This window comes from Ammodytes marinus (genome assembly GCF_949987685.1).
Source record: "Ammodytes marinus genome assembly, chromosome: 20".
NCBI lineage: Eukaryota > Metazoa > Chordata > Actinopteri > Uranoscopiformes > Ammodytidae > Ammodytes > Ammodytes marinus.
This window is the reverse complement of record NC_137224.1, coordinates 18,963,017-18,990,552: the sequence shown is the minus strand read 5'-3', so window position 1 is coordinate 18,990,552 and position 27,536 is coordinate 18,963,017. Positions and strand designations below refer to the sequence as shown.

The window sequence follows — 27,536 nt, the reverse complement described above, 5'->3', positions numbered from 1 at the left end:
TTCAATGAGTTTTGGTTTTCAGTTCTTTGTACATTATAAAGCTGCTCATGATGCTACTATTTCATGTCTGAAAAATAAAAAAAAGATTTTTAGTCTGGTATGTAACCACCTGCTTGTTTTTGTGATCTAGCTTTGAGACAGTGAGGTTTAAAGATCCCCGGCAGACATGTTCCAACACATATAATAACACTTTAAACTGTCATTTGTCTGATAGGATTTTGTTTTGTTTATATGTGAATATACTTCTCTCAAAAATACGGAATCTATGAATGTCTCACTTCATTCTTTCCTGTGTCAACCATCTCAGCTGATTCTGAGAGATAACTCTTGCTAAACATCCTGCATATCACCTTCCTCTCTGTCCCTCGTGCGTGTGTGTTTGTGTGTCCAATCCAACCCAGAAACACACCAATTTATGTACAATATGTACAACATTTATTATAATTAATATATAAAATAGACAATGTACTTAAATTTTCACAATAGAAAAAATACGAGTAATAAATACAAAAAACATTTTTTGTTTTGCGGGTAGTACAAAACATCCAGCACAGTTTGACAGATGTGAGACGTTTAAAATATTGAGAATAAATGCTTTTTTGTCACACCGATATTCATATAGCTAAATATATGCCTCATATCTTTAGGAGTTATTCGTCGACACGGTCTAATGCGTTACAATGCCTGCTTATAGATGAATATTGCTAGCACTAGTCAGTGGCCTAGACTCCACCACATGCAGGCCTGTGTGAGTGCAGGCCTGAAACCGATGGAGGTTTTCAAGTGAATAAAGCAACATCTTCCTCTGCACCTCTTCTCTCCTAGTCCACCTGTTCCCACTTTCCTTTCTCCGTCTTTCAAACCACTCCTCCGCCTTCTTCTTCTTCTCTCCTCCTCATCTCCATCTCTCTTTTCACACTTTTACGTTTTTCTCTTTTAACACCCAACCAGCCGGTTCCGACGTGACCTTAATTATTATTTTTTTTCTCCTCACAACGTTAACACATACAAATCATCATAGAAAAATAATATCCCTCCAAGAATCCACTGTGTGGACAAACCAGTACAAACATGGAAAATAAAACAAACACACACGCACACACAAACAAAAATCATCATACAGCAATATGGCCATTGGCTTTGAGCATATTTCTACATAGCTAATAATAATAATTAAACATTTTGTAAAGTAATCATCATCATCGTTGCCACACAACACAATAATTAGACATGAGAATATCCCCCGGACTAAGTCATAAGTAAGTACTTCTGAAAACATATAGAACATCACAGCACTCGTTAGCTTGTCTTTTTCATAATATCTAACTTTAAATACAAATAAAATATAGAATATATCTCTGATAAATGTCACTCAACATTTTCGTCTCTCGAACGGCACGTACAAACATTACAAATAAGAACACAGAACGGGAATGTATGCGGAGGATTCTCCACCGACGACGAGCGTATATTCCTACCAGATGCATCTCTGCTTTTTACACCAGGATTTGATTTTTTAGAATTTTTTGCAAAATGACCAACAGTCTGTTGTTGGGAGTCTACTACCAGATATGAAAAGAGACAGGAAGCCACAGCAGACTGGACGGTACGGCGTGTGATATTAGCCATGAGGGGATTACAGCAAAACAATAGGCAAATCCAGAGAGAAATCTGCGGTCGTGAACAGTCAAGAAGGAGCGACTACAGCCTGTTTTTTTTAACCTTTTGAAACATACACTGAAGGCACTGCATTAATGGGACAAATGTGTGCACGAGCAGTACAAAACTATATCCCAGTTAACAGGGCTGTCCGGTGAATCTGAGCGTGGCATACCGTTACCAAGATATCATATTGAAATGACAAGTTAAACAAACATATCACTTAACTAGCCTTGGAAACTCTCCCATGGCCCCGCCTGAAGCGACACCAAGGCTGAGAAACTCTTCATCAATGACTAACAAAGAGTGACTCATACTTTGGGACACTTCCTTTTGAGCTAAGACACGTGGGACTGGGGTCGGGCATGTAGCTACAAACTGGACCAAGAAAGCAGATATTAAAAGAGCTGGAGGAAGCTGCACATATAGTACGTCCGCTCCTCCACCCTGGCACTCTGCTGTTGGGTCAGGTGAAGTGAAGTGAATGGAGGGGGGGTTTGAAAAGCACCAGCGTGAGAGCTGGATTTGTTGAGCAGTGAAGATGTACAGTAAGTCTGGTTGGGTTGTCGGTCTGGCTTCAGTCAGAGTCCACTTAGTCAATGTCTACGCCCCTGTGTGGGTCAGGGGAGCGAGTGTGAGGGTTTGGGGTTGTGTGCCTGTGTGTGTGTGTGTGTTTGTTTGATGACTCGCCTCGTTCACAATTATACCCCGCTGCGTCTTTCTCAACCTAATTCTAAACGTTAAGAGCTTCCAAACAAACGTAACTTCGCTACGTTTCAGTCGACTTAAGTTGCAGTGTCATAAAGCGGCTATAGGCGGAGGACACCGCCGGTCCTACTTGACGTTTTTCAACTGTTCCCGGGCCTGGCTTTGGGAAACAGATCGTGGCTGTTGTCTGTTTCGCTGACTCTGTCACGCATGCACTCTGTCAACACTGTGTCACACAGGAATGAATGACTCCTGCACACGTCATGTTTGGTAATGTGACCGAGGCGGAACGCTTGTCAAGTGTTTAGTATTTTCCTACTACTGACTTCTTCCTTTTCCCTGCATGTTTGTTTGTGTGTGTGGTATGTGTGTATGTGTGTTTGCATTGCAGGTTGGGCGCCCCCCCTTTCCCCAGTCTGGTTGCAGCAGCAGCAGCTCCTTCTAGGACGGCTCTCTGTGTGTCTGCGGCTGTGGCGGGCTCTTGACTATGGTGATGACTGAGGCAGTGTTGAGGCGTGGGGCGGTGGCCAGCAGGTGGCCTCCTCCGGCCTCCAGCCCTCTGGCAAACCTCTGCAGTGCTGCCAGGCGCGCGCCCAGCCCCTCCAGCTCCTTCCTCATGCCTGCGTTCTCTGCTCCCAGCCGCTCCACCTCTCTCTGCAGCTCTCCCTTCTGCTGCTCCAGGGCCTCGCGCTGGGACACACGTTTGACCCGGCAGCTGGCGGCGTAGCCCCGGTTCTTCAGGGTGCGTCTGCGCTGCTTCAGCTTCTGGATCTCCTCACGGGAGAGGCCGCGCAGGTGGAGGTTCAGCTCCCGCACCGTCAGCGACATGAGCTCGCTGTCCGACAGCACCGGCACATTCTCTCCACATTCCTGCTTCACCTGGCAGAGGAAGAAGGGAGCACATGGTAAAAGGGAGGAAGTGTGGAGACGGAGGAGAAGTAAATATATGACTAATGACGTTCAAAGGTGGAGTCAGCCATCCAGGAGAAGGTTTGTTGTCAAAATCACTTTTTCTGGTATGGTATGTGGCTAGCTACGGCGGGCCCCTTTGTTTGCATACCCTTTGTTTACATACAGATCGTGAGGAGATACCCACTGACTTTGAGAGGAAAGTGATTTTGAAAACAAACCGTTCTCCAGAATCGCTGACTCCACCTCTGAGAAATAGCAAACAGGGAGCAGAGTAAACGTCTTTGAAAGCGTGACTGTCTTCCTCTTGTCAAAACAGATTGAGATGAGAACAGAGTTTTATTTATGGCTGTGTGTTACCTTCAGGGCTTTGTTGCTTCTTTCTGTATTCATGATCCAACTGTCTTCAGTTTTTCTCCCCAGAGCACCAGTCAACAACACGGATAGGCCACACACTCTGGAAGAACACACACACACACACAGATATAAAGGTACATTATTACATGTGACTCAAGGCATGATGCTGTTTTGGTCTTTGTCCTGCCTGACATTTACCATCCGCTCACAAGACAGCCAGTCATGCACAATGAAGAAGAAGAAGAAAAAAAAAAAGGAGAAGCCACAGATCGCTCATGCTTCTCCAAACGCGCGCTCTGGTTAAACTTGATATGAAAAGGAAGAGGAGGAGGTTCAGAAAGCCAGCTGCCTTTCTGTGGAACAGGCCAGGAGGAAGTTATGATGGGGACTGCCCTCTGGTTGCTCAAAGCAGGTGTCCTAACCAATTCCCTCAACACTTCCTCTTGTCAACACAACACCAACGGCTCCACACTTTCATTGTGAAACAAAAAGAAAGTCTAATGGCAGTTAACTTCTTCTATGGGATACATTTCTCATTTGTTTATTACACCACTCATTATTTCTGCCTTTCAAACCTAAAATAAAAAAATGATAATTCAATCATTTTTAACGTGGCACTTTGCTGACTTTCCAACAGAAATAGGAAACTAAAGACGGCCACCACATTTGGGTACTGTAGGTTTGTGCAGTGTTAAATTACTGCCTCCAGCAACAAGCTGTAATAACAGCAGTGAGAGTGTTTGTTCAAGTCTGTAACCGCCTTAACGCTACTGTATTTGGAATTGTTTTTCTCCCTCTTCTTCTTCTTGCTGAACAGTTCACAAAGAAGGCGTGGGGATTTCCCGACTCTCGCCTTAAGGTCAGCTCACTAATGTGTGGGATTAAAGTCCAATGTGGAAGTCTAATTCTAAGAGGGCAAACTTGAACTTCTTCTTCTTCCTCCTCCTCCCCCCCCCCCTGGTCTCTTCTTGAACTATCTGGCTGTCATCGTGTTGATGTTTTTATGCTGCGCTTTCAACTTGTGAGGCCACTTTAAAACGGGATCACTTCCCAGAGCACACTGGACAGACAACCGACACGACGCACAAATATATTTTGACATCCACAACATCCAACTGCAACCGGGACGGTCGAGTTGTAATGTTGACATCATCAGGCCACACCCACGTGGTGTTTTCCAGCATGGCTTTTGGGGAGCCAATGTGTTCACGTTCAAATTGTCTGCAACATTGGATTCTTTCTTTTATTTTCAACCCAGACGTGCAGTAAAAACCCCAGAACGAATGAAAAACAAGAGGAAAAAGTTAACAAGTGCACGGATGCATGATACTGTGTATGTGCATGGTGGGTGCTTTGAGCTTGCTGTTGACCTTTAGGCTAACTCTTTGCACTTTCCCCGAGAAAGTGACTGAACAAGACACCTAGACGCAATCATGCTGCAGCTCAACCCAACCACATCTTGATTGCAGTCTTCGCTGGGTACCACAGTGCTTTCATGATCTTTGACCCACTTTATTTGTGTCATCTTTTTCCTGTCTCTATCAACAACAAAACTGTGAAGATCAACTCGTGCTCCTTGTTTTAAAAGGCAGCATGTGACAGAATCTTTGGGGGAAATCCCCAGTGGTCAGCATGAAACCATTGAGTATATTTGATATTTGATCTGTTCATGAGAAGGGTATTACTGTTCTATAAATCAGGGATCTTCATTTTCAGTTTTGACGTGAAATTTGTGAAAGTTATCTGTTCCACGGGGATTCCCAAAAGACCAGACACAAAACCAGAATCCAATTTGGGTATAAACTTGATTTCATAATAGTATAGGATAAACATGGTCTTTGACAGCCCATGTGGGCCTACAGCTCAAATAGGCTACAGTAGGGAATCATTCTCGTAAACTAAATAAACCATAATAGCCTGGAGATTTCAGAAATTAACTGTTATTTCCCGAAAGGCGTGGGAAGTAGAGGTTGCAGCAGCAGTGGTTGTCCACCCGGCCGGTGGACCGACCGCCGTCGTTTCGTAAAGTCATGGTGATTCAGCAATAAACAGTTCGCTCCGCTCCGCCAACACTGCCTGTCAGTCCAAACCCAGGAAAACCGGCTGTAACCACGTCTGTCTGGGTCTCTCTAAACAGCACAGGATATCCACCTTCCCAACTCGACTATAAATAGCCCTAACACTTTGGGGGACATAGTACTTTGTAAGTAACGCTACCAAAACAGGCACGCAACAAGTGAACGCAGCACTGACAAACGAAAGCTACAACCAACGACGTTTATAAAGTTAAAGACCAAAACATCTATTCTGTTCAATATTAAAATGCTAATGAACAAATGGCCAGCACAGGCATCTCCTGGAGACAGTATTTATCGTCTTGCTACGTCCAGAATCCACCCTTATCCTTATAGGGAGAGGAGCTGACCAGCTCCGGGGAGAGGCGCTGCTAGTGCTGTAGTAAACAGCCATCACGAGTGCGCTCGACATCCATTTTAGTAAGACTTTAAATTATCCATTTAAACCGTTTTTAAACACGCAGTTACAAAACACGGAAGCGAGAACCTCCCCTGGCTGTCAAAATGTACGATCATAGAGGGGTAAAATACCAAGAGCGAGGCCAAATTATCCGCTACATCTCAAACATGCTAGTAATGTTACCCGTTAGCAGCTAGCATGAGCGGTTTGTGCCGAGCTAAAGGAGATTAAAGCAAACAGCTGCCTGCTCACTTGTCCTTGGCTGCTCGGCCCGTCCCCGGCGGGTTCAAGTCCCCTCGTTTCCTCGTGTAAACAACCAACACAGCTAAATACTTTAACGTTCACTATTTTGTTTAAAAATAATATTTACCTGCTGGGTCGAAGCGACTCTGGCGACAAAATGTCAGTCCGCCTTTTCCCGGAATTACTCCGCTGCTCTGAGGTTGGATTCCTTCATTCATAAAAAACACAAGCGACAATGACGTCAGGTCTAAAGAATGAGGGCGGAGCCAACCCCGCCCCCGCGGCGTACTCCGGGAGGATGTAAACAAGGAATCCCTGCGTCCCAGAAACTTTCCATGACCAGCACCCATTAACTGTTCCCAGCAACATATCTGAAAAAAGATTGTAAAAAAACAGAAGTCATCAAATTGGCTCAACTTCCACCATGTTATATATCCTATTTAACATTGGAGCCAGTTGTTTAGAGTAAAAGGGCAGTGTATGCTCAACACTAGATCATGCCAGAGTCTATTGCGACACCCATGTAGAGGACATGATATAATAAGGGCTTAAGTCTTTTAATTTTGTCTAGTTACATGTTATACATACCCCATGCTATTTAAGTTATCGGGAGCTTTTGTGGCTTATTGTTGACCAAAATCAACAATAAAATAATCGAAGAAGGTTTCACAAATAACCTACTACTGAATAGCCTATATTGTCTTAATCTATAGTTGGCATGATACATGTATTATATAAACATGTATTTTCAATATATCTGCAGTTAGTTGCCACTTCATGTTGAACATTGCTATTTGTAGAAAGGGTAACACTTTGAACTGTACTGTAGGCTACATAGTTGAAGTGAACCATAGATAGTATAGAAGTGAACGCAGGAATGCAGTTGTATCTAAAGGTAAAAAGTGTATTACTAAAGCACTTGTTGGAAATGAAATACTTCCCTCTCCAGTCTCGACCATAATGTCTCACAAAATGTAAAAAGTAAATCGGGGGGAAAAAAATTGTAATAATGCAAAGGTAAAATAATGTGGGGAAAAATGATATAGGCTATTAAATAAAATGCTATGCTGACGAAAATCAACAACACAAAACAAACTGTTCAAATCCAAGATCAGAGAAATGTAGATTAATTTTGTTATTCAGGTATTCTAGTAAGGCAAAAATAAACATTTGAATATTAGGCTAATTTAAATTTTTTAGCCAGTTATATATGTTTTTTTTTCTTCCATAACAGTCGTCTTTGACATCCGCTACGGAAGGGGGCGCACTTCATTTTCAAGCGGTGTACAAACTGACCCCTGCCCTGCTACCGTCATGCGTCCCTGACAAGCCTCACGTTTTCCCACTGTGACCTCAGTCTGTCGCACAAACCGATGCACGCCTCCTAGCATTAGCTTTAATGAAAGCCGGCGGGAAATCATCTGAAATATCGCCAAATTTATAGTAGGCCTAGTCCGCTGCGGGTTTTCCTAGGGACTTGTTCGCTGGAAGCACAACTGATTCTCCCGGAGAGACACGAGCCAGCGGGCGAGCAGGAGACATGGCCGAGATCGAGGAGCTTTCCCCGGATGCAGGCCCAGTGGCCACCCGGCCCCCGGAGGACGAGATAGACGACGATGAAGATGAAGATGTAAGTGGCCAGTCACACACACAACAACGTCTGAAATGTGAATGAGGGCAAACAAAATTAACATAGAGTATCGCACTGTCTGGTGTCCGGCTTGTCCATATCTTGGCTGAACATGGCTGCCTGCTGCAGCAATGCTAATTACCTAGCTTTCTACCTGAGCTGTCTGATAAGGCTTTGACACACGGGACAGACCACATCTAAACCCCGCTATGTTGCAATCGCACACAATCACTATCCTTATTATGTTATCATGCTGAATATGACACTATAAATAGAGGCTCACTGTGTTAACACCAGTTAAACCAACCTGCAGCAAAATTCAGGATTGGCTAACTGTATTTACCATATTGATAAATATAATTTTCTTTTAGGTTTTTCTAACTGTATTTTTATTGAAAAGTTGCAGCTTCACTGTTAACTCAAGCTGCTTGTCTCATGTTTTGTAACTGTCTTCCTTCAGCTGGATGAGACCATGATGGAGAGGTTGTGGGGCCTGACAGAGATGTTTCCTGACACAGTCCGCACCGCCGCCGAGGTGTCCGCACAGTGTTCCGTCTCACTGGCTAAGAAGTTTTACAGGTATGTCATCTTATTATTCGTGGTACCCCCAGAACTGGGTCCATACCTTGCCATGGTACTGTCTAAAAGCAGCAGAAACCTAATGTGTCTCTTTTGGACTGGTTTCAGTTTCTCCCGCGCAGCGCTGTGGGTGGGTACTACCTCCTTCATGATCCTGGTGCTGCCCGTTGTGTTTGAGACGGAGAGACTACAGCTGGAGCAGCAGCAGCTACAACAGCAGAGACAGGTGGGTGTTGACGTGCAACAGCTGAGAGAGCAGACTCATCTCAGGGTGGACTATGATGCACTACTTTAGATTAAAAGTATTGAAGTGAGGAGTGAATGTAACCTGAATGATGTTTTTTTTTCTCCCTCCTAGATCCTGTTGGGACCCAACACTGGAATGTCCGGTGGGATGCCCGGCATGATGCCTCCTGCGCCCGGCAAGATGTGAGAGACGGGAAGGGCCGACGAGAACGTTACACCCACCGCTTAGCCATCCAGCGGGGCCCCGTCGCAAGGAGAGACAGAGAGACCACGGAGAAGGGCAAAGAACTGCAGTCAACTTGAGAAAAAGATCAAATAAAGAAGCAAAATCTGTGTCCCCAGCGCGGCATTAGGCTCACATCAACGTATCGGATTGGCTAATGGGATTTGGAAGAGGAGGAGGCGATGCGTTTTGAACACTTCTCTCTCACTGTCTCTCCTTACTCCCAACATCATGCAGAGACTTATTCCAAGAAGCACTGCTTCTATTTTCTCCTCTTTTTTTTTTCTTTTTTTTTTTAAAATAAATACTTATATCAACATAAATAATGTGTTCTTTAGGGGATAGCAAGTACAGGTGGAAAAAATTTTAAGAGAATAAATTTGGAGGCTACCAACGGTTTGTTTTGGTGTTTTTGTAGTCCGAAGAACAGGAAACGTACGCTATATGTCTGCAGTTTCCGTCCATCATCATGTGCTTGCTGGCAGACGGTCAGACGCATTGCGGAGCGTTCTGTAGACAATATTAATCCATAAGAATGTGGTCTACAGAACTGCCTTAAGAAGCTCTAAAAGATAAACAACTATTTTCTGTGTGATGGGTTTTCTGTTCGTACATTTGTCACAGTTCACCATTCTACTACGGACGGTATGTCCGACTCGAGTGCAATGCCTCTCCCTTCAAACTTGTAGCCACAGTGACTGGTTTTATTATGTTTCTCTGGTTTAAAACAATGGATTGTATAATACAGCAGTGCCAGATCCCATGCTGTTCAATTATAAAAAGATGGTTGATGCTTTTTTCCCCCCCTTGATGGTACGTCAAATGCAAAGCTATTTTGTTGTGCAACACAGGAAACATGTCGTAAGTGTTTTGGAAAGATGTGGTTGATATGGTTTTGATTGCTAACTGTCTGTTATTTCTCTGACTTGTCCAGTCTTAAGATGTCGTCCATGTGACCATCAACAATCCTTAACCTCTGTTCAGCGAGCCAAACCATGTCTCTGTTACGTGTTCAACATGACTGCAGAAATTAAAACACCAAATCAAATGGAAAGCCAATTGTTTACTTTCAGCATGTGGGTCATATCTATGCTCACATACACTTATTAAACTGCCCTGTTGAAGCATTATGTAAGGATTTATGAATGAAAGATTGGACTAAATTGTTGTAATATAACAATAATGCTGAATCTTTTATTACTGCCATCCATATATTATTAAACCCAGAGCCTGTAGATGAACAATACACCACAAATAAATATATAGAGCAAAATCCAAATGAAAGCATATTTATATACATTTTTAAACAATAGTACAGACAATAACTGCACACATTTAAATGTCCGATGCCGCATTCGCTGCTCTTTCTCAGTGAACTTCACTGAAGGTCGTTCCCCGTTTCTCAGAGCAATAACTAATAAGCATTTTTGAATAGATAAACCAACTATACATATTTCTATGTAGTTGTTTCATGTTCGTTAAGGTCATCCAAACTGGCATTGCCGCCCGCATTTCAAAGCAATAACGTTTTGGGCCAGTCATGCACATTCATCATAGTTAATATTTAACTCATCTTATAAATATCTAATTTCCGACAGCACTTGAATAGAACACAAAAAAAAAATCCCGCCAATGGCTGCGCGCGAGTTTCTTCAAGAAGAACCGGAAAGCAAAGAACGTCTATTTTAACTCAAAACTCAACTGTAATTTATAACTCAATCAGTATCTCAAGAAATGTAATTTAACAAGAACAATTCTGGTTTGCTTAGACTTATTATCATATCCCGTGACAGACACCAGAGTGGTAGAGTAAATTAGCAGTTCACGAACAAGGGTAGCTATCTTAATGACATTATCTAGGGATTATTACTGAACTAGCCAAATCCAGTTTATTTTAAGCATTAGTCCAATTCTAAATTGAGAATGAAACATGCTGATGATATCCTGGATGACGAGGTGAGATATTATCATTTTTAGTACATTAAAACTATCTTTAGTGGCCTTCAATGACCAGTCAATTCCATATGAAGATCATATAAACAAGTTGTCATCAGTGTCATGTATGAACCCTTCTAAAGTGACCACAAACATACCTATGTGGAAACATTTCTACCAGAGCTGTCTGATAAGGCTTTGACACACGGGACAGACCACATCTAAACCCTGCTATGTTGCAATCACACACAATCACTATCCTTATTAGGCCTATGTTATCATGCTTTACCATATTGATAAATGAGTATTTTCTCTGAGGGTTTTTAACAGTTTTTTTTAATGAAAAGTTGCAGCTTCACTGTTAACTCAAGCTGCTTGTCTCATGTTTTGTAACTGTCTTCCTTTAGCTGGATGAGACCATGATGGAGAGGTTGTGGGGCCTGACAGAGATGTTTCCTGACTCAGTCCGCAAGTGCTCTGTCCCACTGGCCAAGAAGTTTTACAGGTATGTTACAGGTATGTCATCTTATTATTCCTGTTATACCACCTGAGGTCAGAACTGGCTCCATACCTTGCAATGGCACTGTCTAAAATCAGTAGAAACTTAAAGACCTAGCCTACTTCACCGGTGGGAATATGAAGGTGCATTTAACTCTGAGATCCTATGTAGTATAAATGTGCAAACATTTTAGAAATCTGTTCATCCTAGCCTGAGAAAAAGCAGAAAGAGTGTTTTATGGTCTCACTGTCTAACCCTACATTTTCCCACGTGTGACATCACACAATGGAACATGTAGGGTAAGGATTAACAGGACAGCTGAGCCAAGGGAAGACTAAGGGAAGAATAACCTTATTTATTATATTATAATAGCGATTTTATAATGATAGAATGCCGGTTCCTTTTTTATGTGTCTCTTTTGGACTGGTTTCAGTTTCTCCCGCAGGGCGCTGTGGGTGGGTACTACCTCCTTCATGATCCTGGTGTTGCCAGTTGTGCTTGTGACGTGGAGCCTTGAGCTGGAGCAGCAGCAGCTACAACAGCAGAGACAGGTGGGTGTTGACGTGCAACAGCTGAGAGAGCAGACTCATCTCAGGGTGGACTATGATGCACTACTTTAAAGTATTGAAGTGAGGAGTGAATGCAACCTGAATGATGTTTTTTTTTCTCCCTCCTAGATCCTGTTGGGTCCCAACACTGGAATGTCCGGTGGGATGCCCGGCATGATGCCTCCTGCGCCCGGCAAGATGTGAGAGACGGGAAGGGCCGACGAGAACGTTACACCCACCGCTTAGCCATCCAGCGGGGCCCCGTCGCAAGGAGAGACAGAGAGACCATGGAGAAGGGCAAAGAACTGCAGTCAACTTGAGAAAAAGATCAAATAAAGAAGCAAAATCTGTTTTGTGTTCAACATGACTGCATAAATTAAAACACCAAATCAAATGGAAAGCCAATTGTTAACTTTCTGCACATGGGTCATATACAGTATATGCTCACATACACTTATTAATGTGTATTATAACTGCCCTTGAAGCTTTATGTAAGGATTTATGAATGAAAGACTTGACTAAATTGTTGTCATATAACAATAAAACAGGTGAGCAATGGCATTGTGATATGGTTTCTAAAATATTGAAATGAATTTAGTTGTAGCCTATGATATTTCTACTGAATTTAATCCATTTATCTTTTTTAAATGGCAGATATTTTATCATGCATAAACCATGATTATGAATACCTGAAAGGTGCAGCCATGGTTTATTTTATTATATAACACCAATACATGGTTTTACACTTGTGCTGTTCCTGCTGTAACAGGTCTCAATTGAAAAAGGTTAATTATTGTAGTAACTGATGATGCTGAACCTTATTATTGCCATCCATGTATTATAATTAAAACCCAGCTCCTGTAGATAAACAATACACCACAAATAAATATATAGATCATATCAGAATTAAAGCACACATTTATACATTTTTAAACAGTACAGAGACGATTTGAGTGCAGAAAATAAATGCACACATGCCTATGTCCAATGCTGCATTCACTGCTCTTTCTCAGTGAACTTCATTGTAGGTCGTTCCCCGTTTCTCAGAGCAATAACTAATAAGCATGTGTGAATAAATACACCAACTATAAATATTTCTATGTAGTTGTTACATGTTCGTTAAGGTCATCCGAATTGGCCTTGCCGCCCGGACTTCAAAGCAATAATAACGTGTTGGGCAAGTCATGCTTATGTTATAATAATACATAGTTAATAATCAACTCAAATCGTAAATTTGTAATTTCCGACTGCACTTGAATAGGACACAGAAAAATTCCCGCCATTGATGTGCGCGAGCTTCTTCAACAACAACCGGAGAGCAAAGAACGTCTATATTTTAACTCAAAGCTGTATTTTATTAGTCATTATCTCAAGAAATGTAATTTAACAAAAACAATTCTGGTTTGCATAATTTTATCATATCCCGTGACAGTCTCAACATTTTGTTGTGAGCAGTTGAGACACCAGAGTAGAGTAAATTAGCAGTTCACGAACAAGGGTAGCTACCTTAACGACATTAGCTAGGGATTATTACTGAGTTACCATAACTGAACTAGCCAAATCCAGTTTATCTTCAGCATTAGTCCAATTCTAAATTGAGAATGAAACATGCTGAGGATCAGGTTGTTGAAGATGATACTGTTATCCTGGATGACGAGGTGAGATATTATAATTTTTAGTACATTAAAACCATCTTTAGTGGCCTTCAAAATGTGGAAACATTGGTACAATTGCCTATGTTTTTTAAATGGACTCTGAGTCTCTTTAATAAAGTTATATATACTTTTAATATAATGCAACAGTTAAGATAAACTGTAAAAAAAAATCCTGAAAATGTCATCCTACGAATTTGAAATTATTTATTAATATGTTGTGCTACATTTTTTTAATGTCAAAGCTGTATTCCTCTTCAATATGAAGTTAACTCCGTCCTCAGCAACTACCTCCTATTGATTAACTTTTTTTCAACAGGAGTCCTTTTTCCAAGACATTGACCTCCTACAGAAACATGGGATTGTGAGTAAATGACAGTGGTTGAAACATAGTCTGTCCTACCATCACATCAAAAGTCAGTTGTCAATGTGTCTCTGTCCCCCTTCGCCGCCCGCCTCCACAGAATATGGCAGACCTCAAAAAGCTGAAGTCGGTGGGTATCTGCACTGTGAAGGGAATCCAGATGACCACTCGTAGGAATATGTGCAACATCAAGGGCCTGTCGGAAGCAAAGGTGGAAAAGATCAAGGAGGCTGCTGGTAAAATGCTGGTAAAAAATGGGTCTTTTTTACTATGACTTTCCTTTCCATTCAATGTTTTTTTTGTTCACTGAATAACTTGAGAAATAACAGAATAATTGACTGAACATTTGACCTACTAGATGATTTTCTTCACATTATAGAACGTTGGTTTCGTGACGGCCTATGAGTACAGCACTAAGAGGAAGCAGGTGTTCCACATCACAACTGGGAGCCAGGAGTTTGAGTTGAGATTTACTGTTATTCCTGATAACATGTTGTCATGTTTACACTACTAATCATTTTTGTATTTTGTGTACCATATAAATGCTTTATCTTGGTCTTAAGGCTACACTAAAGTTTATTGATGTACTTTTTTTAAATTCATTATACGGTTCTAACAAAGTGAAATGAAAAATTAACATTAGTTATGATTTGTCAGCGCCAATAATTACAGTAGTTATAGCCAAAATATTATCACATTATTGATATCTGGGAACAAATCCTATAACAGATGTTGATGATGACATGCTAGAATGACTTGCAACCGTCAACTCAGCTAGCACATACTGTGGCTAGATGGGTGAAAATAAAAAGGTAATTTCTCTGATCCCTAACAAATTGCACAGACGTTACAACAACACAAATCTTTGATCTCCGCAGTAAACTTTTGGGCGGAGGTATAGAGAGCATGGCCATCACAGAAGCCTTCGGAGGTGAGGATATATCTTCCGATTGTTAGATACAATGTGTATGGTTACAACGTTTACAGTAAATATAAATCACTGTATCGTAGCATTGGCTCTAAAACTCCCTACATCATTTCCTCCTACAGAGTTCCGCACAGGCAAAACCCAGCTGTCTCACACACTGTGCGGTGAGTAAAGAGCCTTCTTTAAATGGCTGCTCCAGGCTGATTGATAAAACCACGCTGGAAAAATCAGAAAAATGTAATGAAAGAGATATGGTGGGTTTTTTTTCCAGTTACTTCTCAGCTGCCAGGCGAGGACGGATACTCAGGCGGGAAAATTATCTTCATTGACACAGAGAACACCTTGTATCCTCACAAATACAAACTCACTGTTTTCTCAGAATTCACTGAATTATCTTCGGTTATTTATTAATTTTCTCAGGAAGAACACTAGGCCTAAACATTGCCACTGATCTTAAAAGGAGTGTTTATTAGAGCTATTTCTTGGTTCAAGGTTTCATAATGTGATGTTGCAATGACTGTGCATGTGTGTATCAGTGGGTTTTCTTCTTGTTATTCTGTTTGCCATTCTCCTTGACTTGAGCGTTTGCCTTGCTGCCAGTCGTCCAGACAGACTGAAAGACATTGCCGACAGGTTCAACGTGGACCACGACGCTGTGCTGGACAACGTGCTTTATGCCCGCGCCTATACCAGTACGAAACATACACTTCATTTAGAGCAGGAGCAGCTTGTATTGAAACACTTTCTCTAGGCAAGGTTATAATACTTTGGTATGTTAAACGATTGTCTTGCTCTCTTCCCAGGTGAACACCAGATGGAGCTGTTGGACTTTGTAGCAGCTAAATTCCACGAGGAAGGAGGAGTGTTCAAACTATTGGTTAGTACAAGAATTAACTTTTTTTTTCTTCTAACATTTTCAGAGTATTTTGTGGCAATGTTCAACGCTATTGGAGGATTAGAATGAACCTAATTCTTGTTTGTTTTTCTCAATGGAATGTGAAGTGCATGTTCAAAGGATGGTATTCTTTTTTAGTGTTTTCTCATCATTTCAGTCTCCTCTCTGCTTCCCTCTGTTGTCAGATCATTGACTCCATCATGGCTCTGTTCAGAGTAGACTTCTCAGGTCGAGGTGAGCTGGCAGAGCGGCAGCAGAAACTGGCCCAGATGCTCTCCAGGCTGCAGAAGATCTCTGAAGGTCTGAACCGGGAGTTTGCTTTATATGTGCATTCACGTGAAAGTCAAAAACATCAGCCTTGGTTATCTTATAGTTTACAACAATTATGTTCTTAAAATATTGATATTGATTCTATTTTTCATTCATGTTATTTCTTAGAGTACAACGTAGCTGTGTTCGTCACCAACCAAATGACAGCTGATCCCGGCGCAGGAATGTCGTAAGTGATGGCTAATTTCCTCCTTCTGAACACATTGGGAAAAAAATTGTACCTGCAATACCATTTTATCAGAGACACATTGGATGCAAAATTGTTATAAACTTTGACAAGATGCTACCTTATAGTTGTATGCCCCTGTTTCAGGTTTCAAGCAGATCCCAAGAAGCCAATTGGAGGTCATATCCTGGCCCACGCCTCCACCACAAGGATCAGCTTGAGGAAGGGGCGTGGAGAGATGAGAATAGCCAAAATATTTGACAGGTTGGTGGCTGTTACTATTAGAAAATGTGAATCAAAATACACAAATTACTGTCTATAATATTCACACAAAGCAGTAAGGGCGTTTTCTCCCATAAATAATTCTTAAATACTTGAATGTCAGCTGCAAATGACAGTTGGGAGGGAGTTTCACTTCCTTTTACCATGTGGTCAGGTGAGGTAAACATCAGCTAAACAAACTGACATGTGGTTTTTTAACACCAGAATAGATGTTGTGACACCACAACAAGGCCTTCTGCCTACCATGTCATTTTTATTTTGTCATATTACCTTAAAGGGTCTCAACCGTAGATTGAACTTGACTTGATCATAAGCCTACTGTCGGAATTAAGATATGTAAATGTATGTTTAAACACACCTTAAGTAGGATGATTTGTAGTTAGTGGTGCGCATGCAGTGCATAGTTCAGTGCGAGATTATGAGTAAACCAGAGTATGATTAAGAACTAAAAGTGGTTGCTGACCTGATACAGATTTGAATCTGATTGAGACATGCCCTCAGATCTCATAGCTTTCACTTTAATGTTAACATGCGAGACTCACTTTTGCTCTATTGTCCCTGCTTTCTTTATTTCCTCCAGTCCCGACATGCCTGAGAATGAGGCCACGTTTGCCATCTCTGGTGGAGGAGTTACTGATGCCAAAGAGTGAAGGATAAAAACACACACAGTTCTCTGTTCCTGTCTATTTAAAGCTATTTACACTTGTTATTTATTTAATGTATTTATTGAGTTTTATAACGTTTTATAACCTCCTAATGTTATCTTGTAAGGAAATTTTTTGATGTATTTATTGTATTTATATGTTACTGTATTTTCTATGTTTAAGACACGTTGCAATAAACAAAAGACAACAGGTTGTTATCTACTTTTTTACAGTGTCTGCTGCTGACAATGAGATTTCTCCTAGAGATAAACAGATAATGTAATATTATGGTAACATGACAGTTCAGTGAGCTGAGGTCCGGTGCTGCCCTCTAGCGGTGGTTGCTTCACGCTCGTCAGCTGTACAGCACTTCTCGTCTGTTACGGGATCATATGCTTGCTAAAGCAAGGCTTGACAAAGCAATGGGAACTTCACCAGACGTGCTGTTAAGAGTCTAAAACACACCAGCAACTCAACGTTTTAGCGGACCCGTAAAGTCACGCGCTTGCCCCGGTAGTGGAACGCGTGTCAACTCAGTAGAAAGGAGCGATGGACCCGAGAGACACAGCCCCGGATTCGTGGGAGCTGGAGGAGGATGCCGAGGCCCCGGCCGCCGCGGCGGGGCTACAGGCTGCCTTCGCTGCCCTAAATGTCAACGCCAAGCCGTTTGTCCCCAACGTTAACGCTGCGGTGTTCGTACCGAGCTTCCTAGTCCAGGCCAGTGCCGTGGAGGACACAGTGGACGGTAGGTGAACGCTAGACAGCTGCCTGGAAGTTAGCTTAACTTGCTAGCTAGCCCAGCTAAGTTAGCATCCTGACAGCAACTCGCAGTGTTCAGCCCAGCCAGTGCCACAGTGCATTTCCACTAACTCATCAACAAGTCAGCCTCAGTGTTATAGACATGTGTTGTAACTGTGCCCTAGCTACATTTTTAATGCTTTAACGAGCTCAACCAAACGTAAAACATGACAATCCTTGTGTAATACATATTTATGAAAGTTTGACATGCGGTGTCTTCTCTCCTTAAAGGTGCCCCTGATACAGTGGCCAGCATGGAGGTGGCAGAAACAGTCGGTATGGATTACACCACAGCACTGCATGTTGATGTTCTCAAATTACAAATCTGGCTGTCAGAGGTTTAGGTTGTGGGGCTGAAATCTCTGAACAGACTTAATGCATACTAGGCAAGTTTGGATGTTCACATCTGAGTTCCTGCTTGTAGGGTTCATTTACTGAGCCATATTTGGATTGCTGGCATTGGTAAACACATGTGCACGGGCCTAGTATAATATGATGCAACTCCAGTTGTCCATGCCCGAAATAGACACCCCATTGACTAGCATAGTTAAAAGCGCTGCATGTCGAAGGCCTTGCTCTGCTGTGTGGATGTATTTGCTAGGGAAAGAAAGTCACTTTGTGCTGGATAGTTTTAATTAGATAGAGTCAGGTTCATTCACATTTTTGGCCCGCCTGTTCCCTTTCTCAAGTTACACAGAACTGGTTGTGTGTTTGCTTTCAATGTCCTAGAAAATGTAGCTGGAGCAATGGTTGAAAGACAAATGAAACAGAACATATAATCAGAGAGACGGTTATCATTATTGTGTTCTGGAGAAAGTTTTCCATCTATATCCTTACCATAGACATATTTCTATCAAATTTCTCTGAGCATGCCTGAAAGACAAATAATAATTGCAGCACGATGAGACTGTTGCCAAACTCAGGGCAACGGATGTCCTTCAGAGCTGCCAGCACATAGCAATCTCTCACAAGCTGATTATAAACAACGAGGAGTTTGAGGAGAAAATAAGCATTGTGCGTGACTGCTGGGCTGCATAATTTCCTACATTACGGAAATGGGAGGTTTCATTTTGTGTGTTGCCAATGGGAAGACGCTTCTTCTGCTAGGGGTCAGCAGATTTCAGTGAACTCTTGTTAGACTTTTGTGTTGTTTTTTTTTTTTACTTGTACTTGTTGGATAGAAATTGCATTGCATTGATTGTGTGTGTAATAAGTGGATTAGGCCTTGACCATAAGGCTGGACCACAGACCACACACAGTGAAGCCTATCAACTCTATGGTTTTTAATCTATGAAGGCTAATACATTTTATGAGCATATGACAATGACACATATTATACAGTAGTCAGTGAACTTGGATATCAAACACCATTGTCATACTTTTTTGATTTTTTTTTTTTAAAATATTGAGTCTGTTGAGGGTTGGAAACCTTCAAGGGGACTGGGCAGCTGTTTTGACAGTAAAAGTATTCATTTCATACTGCGTGGCAGATTGGATATTGAAGTAAGTTCATTTGATTGAAGCTGTAAAAGTTGTAAAATGTGTCAAACATTCATTTTCCAAAGACGTGCAAATCCTCAATAAGTACCCATAACAATGTCAAAAGAAACATAATGTCTACGACAGAGAATGATAATGGCAAAGGAGATCCAAAATGAATAAGCTGACTTTTACACGGTGCAGTTCTGTACGTGTTTGACATTTGCAAAAGGGAATCCGTTTGTGCAAATTTGATTAAAAGGTTTCACTTTGACATAACCATAAAACTGTCAGAAATGTCGCAGTTTGAACAAAGTCCAGGATTCAGAATCAATCAATCATACTCAGTCAGTCCAGCCAAAAACTTAATGTGAAATAATTAAATAGTTCCCTCTCCCTCCGAGCTGTGGGTCGTCTGTAGCATCCAGAGAAACAGGTGCGCATGTACAGATTGACTAAATGGCTGTGTTTCAATACCCATAGCTCCCTGCTGTTTAGTATGGTAGAAACAGATTAAGGATGTCACCAATTCGTGTGGTCAAATGCAGCATCCTGAAAAACACTCCTGATGTCCTACTACATCTAGTCATAATCTTTAGTTTGGAATTCAGCACGCTCTTTTAGTTATTATGACCCACCATCCACTGCGCACCGGAAACTACGGAACATCCGTGTGAAAACAACCAGCGATGTTAAGATGAAATAAATAAGTAAAAGTACGTCCCAATTGTGTGCCTACAGCATGCAGTAAAAACCTACCTTCTATGATCAGCTGTAGTATGTAGAATAGCAAAAAAGAGTATGAGATTTAGGAACGGAGGGAATGTTTTTTTTGCGCTTTCAGCTCCGGTGGAGAACGGAGGCACGGAGGCGGACATGACGGCGGAGGAGGAGACGTGGGAGCAGAAGGAGGAGCCGGGGGGAGGGGGAGAGGGGCAGCCTGGGTCTGGAGGGGGGGGAGGAGGAGAGGAGCAGCAGCCTGGGTCTGGAGGGGCCTGTCTGGGGGAAGAGGAGGGAGAGGAAGAGGGGGGCTCGGCCAGGAGAGAGGAGGACGAGATGATGATCATGGAGGAGGAAGAGGAGGAGATCCCAATGCCTAAAGTGGCCCCGGCCCCGCCCGACGCACCCAAGAAAGAACACGTCAACGTGGTCTTCATCGGTCACGTGGGTGCGTAGGCGTACATGCGTATATGTGTGTGTATGCATTTTATTTAGTCTTTTCATATAGGATATTTCCCTAATCTTATCACTTTCATGCCTGTTTTTGTCTTGTCAGATGCTGGTAAATCAACTATTGGAGGACAGATCATGTGAGTAGTCCATTTCTTATGTTTTGCATATGTAAAAAATATTTGAGTATGATTATAAACATTCCTCTTGTTCCTCTGTGTTCAAACCCTTAACAATATGAAACAAAAAATATAATGTCAGTTGTTGACTGCAAAGAAATGTCAATATGGCTCCCTGCTTCGGTGCGACACCTCTTGCACAACGTTTTTTCTGCAGTTTCAGCTTCAGTTTCACGTCTGCTCCCGAAAAAGCCACATTTGACTTTGCGTTCTCCTTGCCAGGTACTTAACTGGAATGGTGGAAAAGCGAACCCTGGAAAAGTATGAAAGAGAAGCCAAGGAGAAGAACAGGGAGACATGGTGAGAAAGGCGTGTGTTGTGTCTGCTCTTCTCCACAACAGTTGATTATAACTGGTGTGTTTCTCATTCACGGAGCTCTTTGCTGGCATTTATTCTTCTGTCTAAAAACAGCCCAGCTTCTGTTTTCTCCCCCTCCTTGTGTTCAGTATTAAAATATGTGAATACATTTCAGTAAGCTGCTTAGACTATTTAAATGAAAGCCTTCGGAAATGCTAAATTTGACCTACCATATTTTGTTATTTTGCTTTTTTTTTTTACGGAGTAATTGAAGGAAATATTGCAGAGGTTTGGAAGACAACAGATTTGTGTTACCACAGTGCTCATGACACAGTCTTGTAAAAGATTAATGATGAATAATGAACGTGGTGGTTGTTGTTGTTGTTGCCAGGTACCTGTCGTGGGCTCTGGACACAAACCAAGAGGAGAGAGACAAGGGGAAGACAGTGGAGGTGGGCAGAGCTTACTTTGAGACCGATGTCAAACACTTCACTATCCTGGACGCCCCCGGACACAAGAGCTTCGTCCCCAACATGATCGGTGGAGCGTCACAAGCCGACCTGGCAGTGCTGGTGAGACGGACGCCGCCGACGTAAAACCAACCCTAATGCTAACGCTAACTAGCCCTTAAACCTCAGACACACAGTAATGAAATCCTAGTCAATTATTCTACTGGAGGTGGCGGGGGGGGGGGGGGGGAGGAGGTTATATCCCATTCTACACTGTCCATCTTTATAACATATCTTATAAAAAGTTAACAGACCTAATTTATTAAGAAGACACTATTTCTAAAAGTTTGCCACTGAACGGTTGTATTCCCTCTGCCTCCTTTATCGGTTTGTGTCAGGTGATTTCAGCGAGGAAGGGGGAGTTTGAGACGGGCTTTGAGAAGGGCGGACAGACACGGGAACACGCCATGCTGGCTAAAACGGCAGGAGTCAAGCATCTGATTGTCCTGGTCAACAAGATGGATGACCCCACTGTCAACTGGAGCCTAGACAGGTGAACGGAGGCAGGATCAAAATAAACATGTTTTTTTATTGTATTTAATCTATTGTTAAATTCTCTTATTAATCAATAGAACTTATCCTGTGTAAAAATCCATGTGTTAAAGATTTCATATGTTAATAGTAATTAATCCCCACCACGCTCCTGCAGGTATGAAGAGTGTAAGGAGAAGCTGGTGCCCTTTCTAAAGAAGGTGGGCTTCAACCCCAAGAAGGACATCCACTTTATGCCTTGCTCCGGCCTCACAGGTGCCAACCTCAAGGACCCCGTGCCTGAATGTGACTGGTACACGTAAGTGGGCTCTGTGAAATGGCTTTCTATGGTAGAACAGTGTGGAGTATTGTCAGGTTCTCCGGACCACTGGGCAATTTTTAGATGCTTGTAGAACTGGACGCACAGTCTGGCTGAATGTTTTGTTCCCTCAGTCCTAAAGTAGTAACGCCTTTCCGGCACAATTTTACTAATGGCATTACGGTCACTCCATGTCCTTTTCACACATGCCTTCTTGCTCTGACCGAGAATAGATAAACATATCTGTATAAATATTCACCAGACATTTTGGTGAACATTTCTATAACAAGATTGTAATTAAGGAATGGGAGGGCATGATTAGAAACTCTTGTCTTTATATTAGTAGTTAATGAAATCTGTCTTTGAACACAGCTCACAGGTCTCCAGCAGATTTGTTCTCTCCCTCTGTGTTGAGACTTTGTCTTCCTAATGCTTGCTGTTATATATTCTTATTTGGTTTGATCGAAAAAACATAATCAAAAAAAAACTTTCCAGAATAAGAGATTCGCTTTAACAAATGGAATTCACAAGACAGTTTTAGTTTATGTGTAGTGTTTTTTTTGTTAAATAAAAAAAAAATAAAAAAAAATCCAGAATAGACTGGAAGCAAAAGTAATAGGCTGACATATCCTCCATAGTAGGACTCTTTGTAAAAAGTCTTCATCTTTTTTTCCCATCCCAGGGGTTTGCCATTTATTCCCCATCTGGAGAGTTTGCCAAACTTGAGCAGATCCAACGATGGACCGGTCCGACTACCTATCGTAGACAAGTACAAGGTGAGCAGCTGGAGGCCGTCCATTGTCTCTCTGAAGAGTACAAATGTGGCAGATCGTCTTTCCCGCTGCGGTGTCCTCGGTGGATGAGTGGGCGGACATTTTCTTTTGGATTATGATAACTTTGGTCCATCTCCAGTTTGTCGTCCTCCTTCCTCTCTGGCTAATTTCCAAGAGCACAGCAACACAATTACAACACACACACACACACACACACACACACACACACACACACACACACACACACACACACACACACACACACACACACACACACACACACACACACACACACACACACACACACACACACACACACACACTTTGCCCCTGCATAGTCATTCCTCTTTAAGATAATTCAGCTTCTTGGCACTCGCCTCCGCTTAGATGTTGGAAGCAGTTCAACACCCTCCGCCTTTCTTCACACGTCATATTTTGTCTTCATTCTCTTTGTTTTTTGTCAAAAACGTATCTCTCTCTCTCTCTCTCTCTCTCTCTCTCTCTCCCCCTCCCCCCGCCCCCCCCCCCCCCACTGAGATTGCATAAGGACCTTACGTAGTGGCTATATGGTTAAGCAGTCCCCACTGATATTCTCCTGATGTAAGGGGATTATGGCTCAATCAACTGGGTGCTGCATTACTAACAGCCCAGCCAAGACTTCCGTACAGCAAACACAGCCCAGGCTAGTTGTAAGTGCTTACAGTCTGTATGCTAGGCTAACAGGGAACTTGTAATAGTTGAATATTCATCTAGCTCTTTTCAAGAAGCACATTGGCCAAAAAGCTGATCTATTTCTTTTTAGTGTGCATATGAAAGGAGAGACTTGTCAGGGAGATTTTCCATGTGTGTTTTTTAGCCTTGTGTTAGAACTACGGAACAGTCCATAGGATTTATTTGAGGTTGGATACAATGTAGTTGAATCTTCAGCTCTTCTGGACTGCTACCATACAACCATACTAATTGGTCTCAAGGGACTCCAATGATTAAGCGTTTTTTTTTAATCCAATCAAACGGCTGTTGCTAGGTAGATTGACACTTATACTCTATATTGGGCAATAGTAAGAGAAAGTAGAAGTCAAAAGTTATTTTCATACTGCAGGTGATCAGTGTGTCATCATCAGGATAAAAATAACACCCGTCTGCTAATATTTTTTTTGCTATAATATGAAAACCACATAACTCCGGAATGGCATTATTTGTTTTGCTTTCAGCCTCACACAAACCTATTTATCAGATAATACAATGGGTTTTAAATGGGTTCATTTTGGTGAAGAATTTCAAACCATAAAAAAGCACTTGATTGAACTCATGAAAAAAAATGCAGTGTCACTGTAATTTACCACAAGCTATAAATGTCCACAGTCTTAAAATGGTAAATACTGCTTTTCCATAATTAAGTCAATAATTTTATAGTGAATTAATATTTGGTTAAATCATCAAAAGTGACTGATTTCTAATAACTAATTACTCTTTATTTTTTCAATGTGTCTGTGTCTGTGCGCTTGCAGGACATGGGCACGGTTATCCTCGGGAAGCTGGAGTCAGGTATCATCAGCAAAGCCCAGCAGCTGACCATGATGCCCAACAGGGTGAGTGCTCCTCTGTGTGACTTTGCTGCTTTCTCACAAGGGACCCATTAACTTTCTACTAGAAATAACCTCAAGGCCACATTCCTGTATTATAAGTTCTGCAGCCTAGATGGAAAGCCCATCCTGTATCCAAAATGATTTAGTTTCTGTTCTGAAATTAGCAATGCACTACTTCAGTACAGCAATGATGTGCTTTAGGGGTGGAAAAAAAATTGATTCATGTAAAAATCGCGATTACTATCTCCTGCGATTTCAAATTGATTCCTAATTTCCAAAAATCGATCAAATTAAAATTAATTAAAAAAAAATATATACTGTATATATGTTGACTTGCCTTAAAATCACATGCATTACAAGGTCCACATTCTGATAGACTTAAATGAAGATAGATATCACATGGACTTTTATTTGATTTCATGCCATAATTTGCCACAACACCTCTCAGCACACAATGGACTGGAGTAGATCCTGGAATCCTCTTTTAAACTGAATCGGGAATCGCTTTGAATTGTAAATCGAATTTGGATCGAATTGTGACCCCAGGAATCAAATCGAAGCGTGGGATTCCAAAATATTCACAGACCTAATTTAAAGCTTTTATTAAAAATTATTAACGTGCATGTGTGTGTGTGTGTGTGTGTGTGTGTGTGTGTGTGTGTGTGTGTGTGTCTGTGTGTGTGTGTTGCAGCACACGGTGGAGGTATTGAGCCTGCTGAGTGACGACGTGGAGACAGACGATGCAGTTCCTGGGGAGAATCTGAAGCTGAGGCTCAAGGGCATCGAGGAAGAGGAAATCCTCCCGGGTTTCATCCTCTGCAGCCCTGACAACATCTGCCACTCCGGACGCACCTTTGACGCACAGGTGAGGAGGACAGGAGCTGGCATCAGTGTCCTCATTCTACATCTGACTTTCTCTCACAGTCATTCATTGTGGGGAGGGTCTGAATCAAAAGTCATTGTCTCCCATTGATTCCCTTTGAGGTTAACAGATAAACTCTTCACAACCCGCCCCTGATTTAAATTTACGGATAGCCTTGTCTGATGCTCGGTCGAAAAAGAGACAGAAAAATGCTTTTGCATGTTGGCATACCAAGAAATATTTGGGAGTTAGGGTGCATCCTAAGTAGGTGGTGCTGCATGACAATGCATCTTACGGTGGGTTTATGCATAGAAATGGAGAGTGTACAACCAGCCACACAGTTGAGAATACATAATACATACAAAATACCCCGATGGTGTTGTCTGATCTTTGAAATGCCGCTCTCGTGCTCCTTTTTATTACAGATCGTCATCATCGAGCACAAATCAATCATTTGTCCTGGTTACAATGCAGTCCTTCACATCCACACCTGCATTGAAGAAGTGCAAATCACTGTAAGTTTTGCCGTTGAGTTGTCGCTGAATGCGGCTGCAGTGTATTTTAGCATTTCCTCAACCAGGCCTTGTTAGAACTCTCTCTAATCCCGACTGCAGGCCTTAATCTGTCTGGTGGATAAGAAGACGGGCGAGAAGAGCAAAACACGACCGCGCTTTGTCAAGCAGGACCAGGTGTGTATCGCCAGGCTCCGGGCGGCCGGAGTCATCTGCTTAGAGACCTTCAAAGACTTCCCTCAGATGGGACGGTTCACGCTGCGAGATGAAGGTAAGGACACACAGCGGGGGTCAGTTTGGCCTTTATAAAGTAGGCTTTTAAGAACAGCCAATGGATCTTTATTATGGACACATGCTACAACAGAGATATGGAGTTGTGAACGTGCTTGCTTTCGGTGCATGTCTGGCTTATTTTTTTACCAATGATATGAACAGATGTCTTAAATCTCCATTTTGTGTCCCTCAACGCTCCGCCAGGTAAAACTATCGCCATCGGCAAAGTGCTGAAGCTGGTGCCAGAAAAGGACTAAGTGCGACAGTGGCAGCATGCATGGAGTTCTTTCCACTTGATACCAGAGGAAAACGCTGCAAGAGCCGACCCAAACGGCTACTCTCTCTTTACACACAACTATGCTGAGGAGGAGAAGAACAAGGAGCGAAAAGGAGGAGAATTAAATTGCGTCACACAAAGAAAAAAAAACAAGACTGAATCAGTTTTTATGATGAACAATATGTAATGAGAGACCAAGTCCAGTGAGTCAGCTTTCTCATATTGAGAGCTCAGCTATGCCACTAATGTAGCTACACGCGCCCCTTCTGTACTCCCACGGCTAACCGCGCTGTCGGACGGCCACGCCATTTGTTTTCAGAATGGAGATGGATGCAGTGTCGCTGTAATTGGGGAAGAAGGAAAGAAATAAAACTACAGAGTGATTTCATATCCAGAGTTAGCCTGTAATTCTAATTTGCAAAGAACATCTCCCTTTTAAAGAGTGGGATTAAGAATCCTATGGACCTTTTTTTTGTTTTAAGGGATTGCTGTACCAAAATGTTTAGTTTGGTCTCTCTCCACATATGATGGTTAGATTGGATTGGGCTCACACACTATTCTGATGAACCACGGATAAACACTCAAAACAGAAACACACACATAATTACATAATATAAACTGAGAATAAATGATGCAAGCTGCAACAGAAAGGTGTTTTTGTTTTCCTTTTTAATAAATATTCCCAGTTGGGATGAGGAAATCAATATGTATTGTGTCTACTATTACATGTATATGCAATATATATTACTATATATAGTA

General features: G+C 42.0%; 5 protein-coding genes across 6 annotated transcripts; 4 read left to right on the top strand and 1 right to left on the bottom strand.

The window, feature by feature from the left end:
- Window positions 1-422: 422 nt before the first annotated feature.
- On the bottom strand, window positions 423-6,565 carry maff (v-maf avian musculoaponeurotic fibrosarcoma oncogene homolog F; the record flags this gene model as incomplete). Its single annotated transcript, XM_080048866.1, is given in 4 exon segments — window positions 423-3,246; window positions 3,637-3,733; window positions 6,479-6,547; window positions 6,549-6,565. Coding segments are annotated over 4 exon segments (621 nt in total). The 3' UTR covers window positions 423-2,808.
- Window positions 6,566-7,690: 1,125 nt separating this feature from the next.
- Window positions 7,691-10,129, top strand: LOC307267395 (mitochondrial import receptor subunit TOM22 homolog). The gene is made up of 4 exons (XM_080049712.1): window positions 7,691-7,981; window positions 8,442-8,560; window positions 8,669-8,786; window positions 8,919-10,129. The coding sequence occupies exons 1-4, from the start codon at window positions 7,892-7,894 to the stop codon at window positions 8,991-8,993; spliced, it is 402 nt and encodes a 133-aa protein (XP_079905838.1). The 5' UTR covers window positions 7,691-7,891; the 3' UTR covers window positions 8,994-10,129.
- An 823-nt stretch (window positions 10,130-10,952) lies between these two features.
- LOC307266594 (mitochondrial import receptor subunit TOM22 homolog) lies at window positions 10,953-12,327 on the top strand (the record flags this gene model as incomplete). The annotated part of the gene is made up of 4 exons (XM_080048650.1): window positions 10,953-10,985; window positions 11,372-11,469; window positions 11,897-12,014; window positions 12,141-12,327. 4 exons carry the CDS (start codon window positions 10,953-10,955, stop codon window positions 12,213-12,215), a joined length of 324 nt encoding a protein of 107 aa, XP_079904776.1. The 3' UTR covers window positions 12,216-12,327.
- A 1,285-nt stretch (window positions 12,328-13,612) lies between these two features.
- On the top strand, window positions 13,613-17,278 carry dmc1 (DNA meiotic recombinase 1; the record flags this gene model as incomplete). 2 transcript variants are annotated; one of them, XM_080049211.1, is made up of 13 exons in its annotated part: window positions 13,613-13,669; window positions 13,986-14,027; window positions 14,128-14,274; window positions 14,407-14,489; window positions 14,906-14,958; window positions 15,078-15,119; window positions 15,227-15,299; window positions 15,556-15,647; window positions 15,759-15,832; window positions 16,036-16,150; window positions 16,289-16,349; window positions 16,494-16,610; window positions 17,209-17,278. In XM_080049211.1, 13 exons carry the CDS (start codon window positions 13,613-13,615, stop codon window positions 17,276-17,278), a joined length of 1,026 nt encoding a protein of 341 aa, XP_079905337.1. The 2 variants fall into 2 exon arrangements, with proteins under 2 accessions (XP_079905337.1, XP_079905336.1); XM_080049210.1 differs by having other exon boundaries at window positions 13,983-14,027.
- A 358-nt stretch (window positions 17,279-17,636) lies between these two features.
- Window positions 17,637-27,417, top strand: gspt1 (G1 to S phase transition 1). Its single transcript, XM_080049086.1, has 14 exons — window positions 17,637-18,017; window positions 18,302-18,346; window positions 20,394-20,717; window positions 20,826-20,859; window positions 21,121-21,198; window positions 21,587-21,767; window positions 22,043-22,197; window positions 22,354-22,494; window positions 23,177-23,270; window positions 24,776-24,856; window positions 25,545-25,718; window positions 26,141-26,230; window positions 26,330-26,498; window positions 26,705-27,417. The coding sequence occupies exons 1-14, from the start codon at window positions 17,822-17,824 to the stop codon at window positions 26,755-26,757; spliced, it is 1,815 nt and encodes a 604-aa protein (XP_079905212.1). The 5' UTR covers window positions 17,637-17,821; the 3' UTR covers window positions 26,758-27,417.
- Window positions 27,418-27,536: the final 119 nt, after the last annotated feature.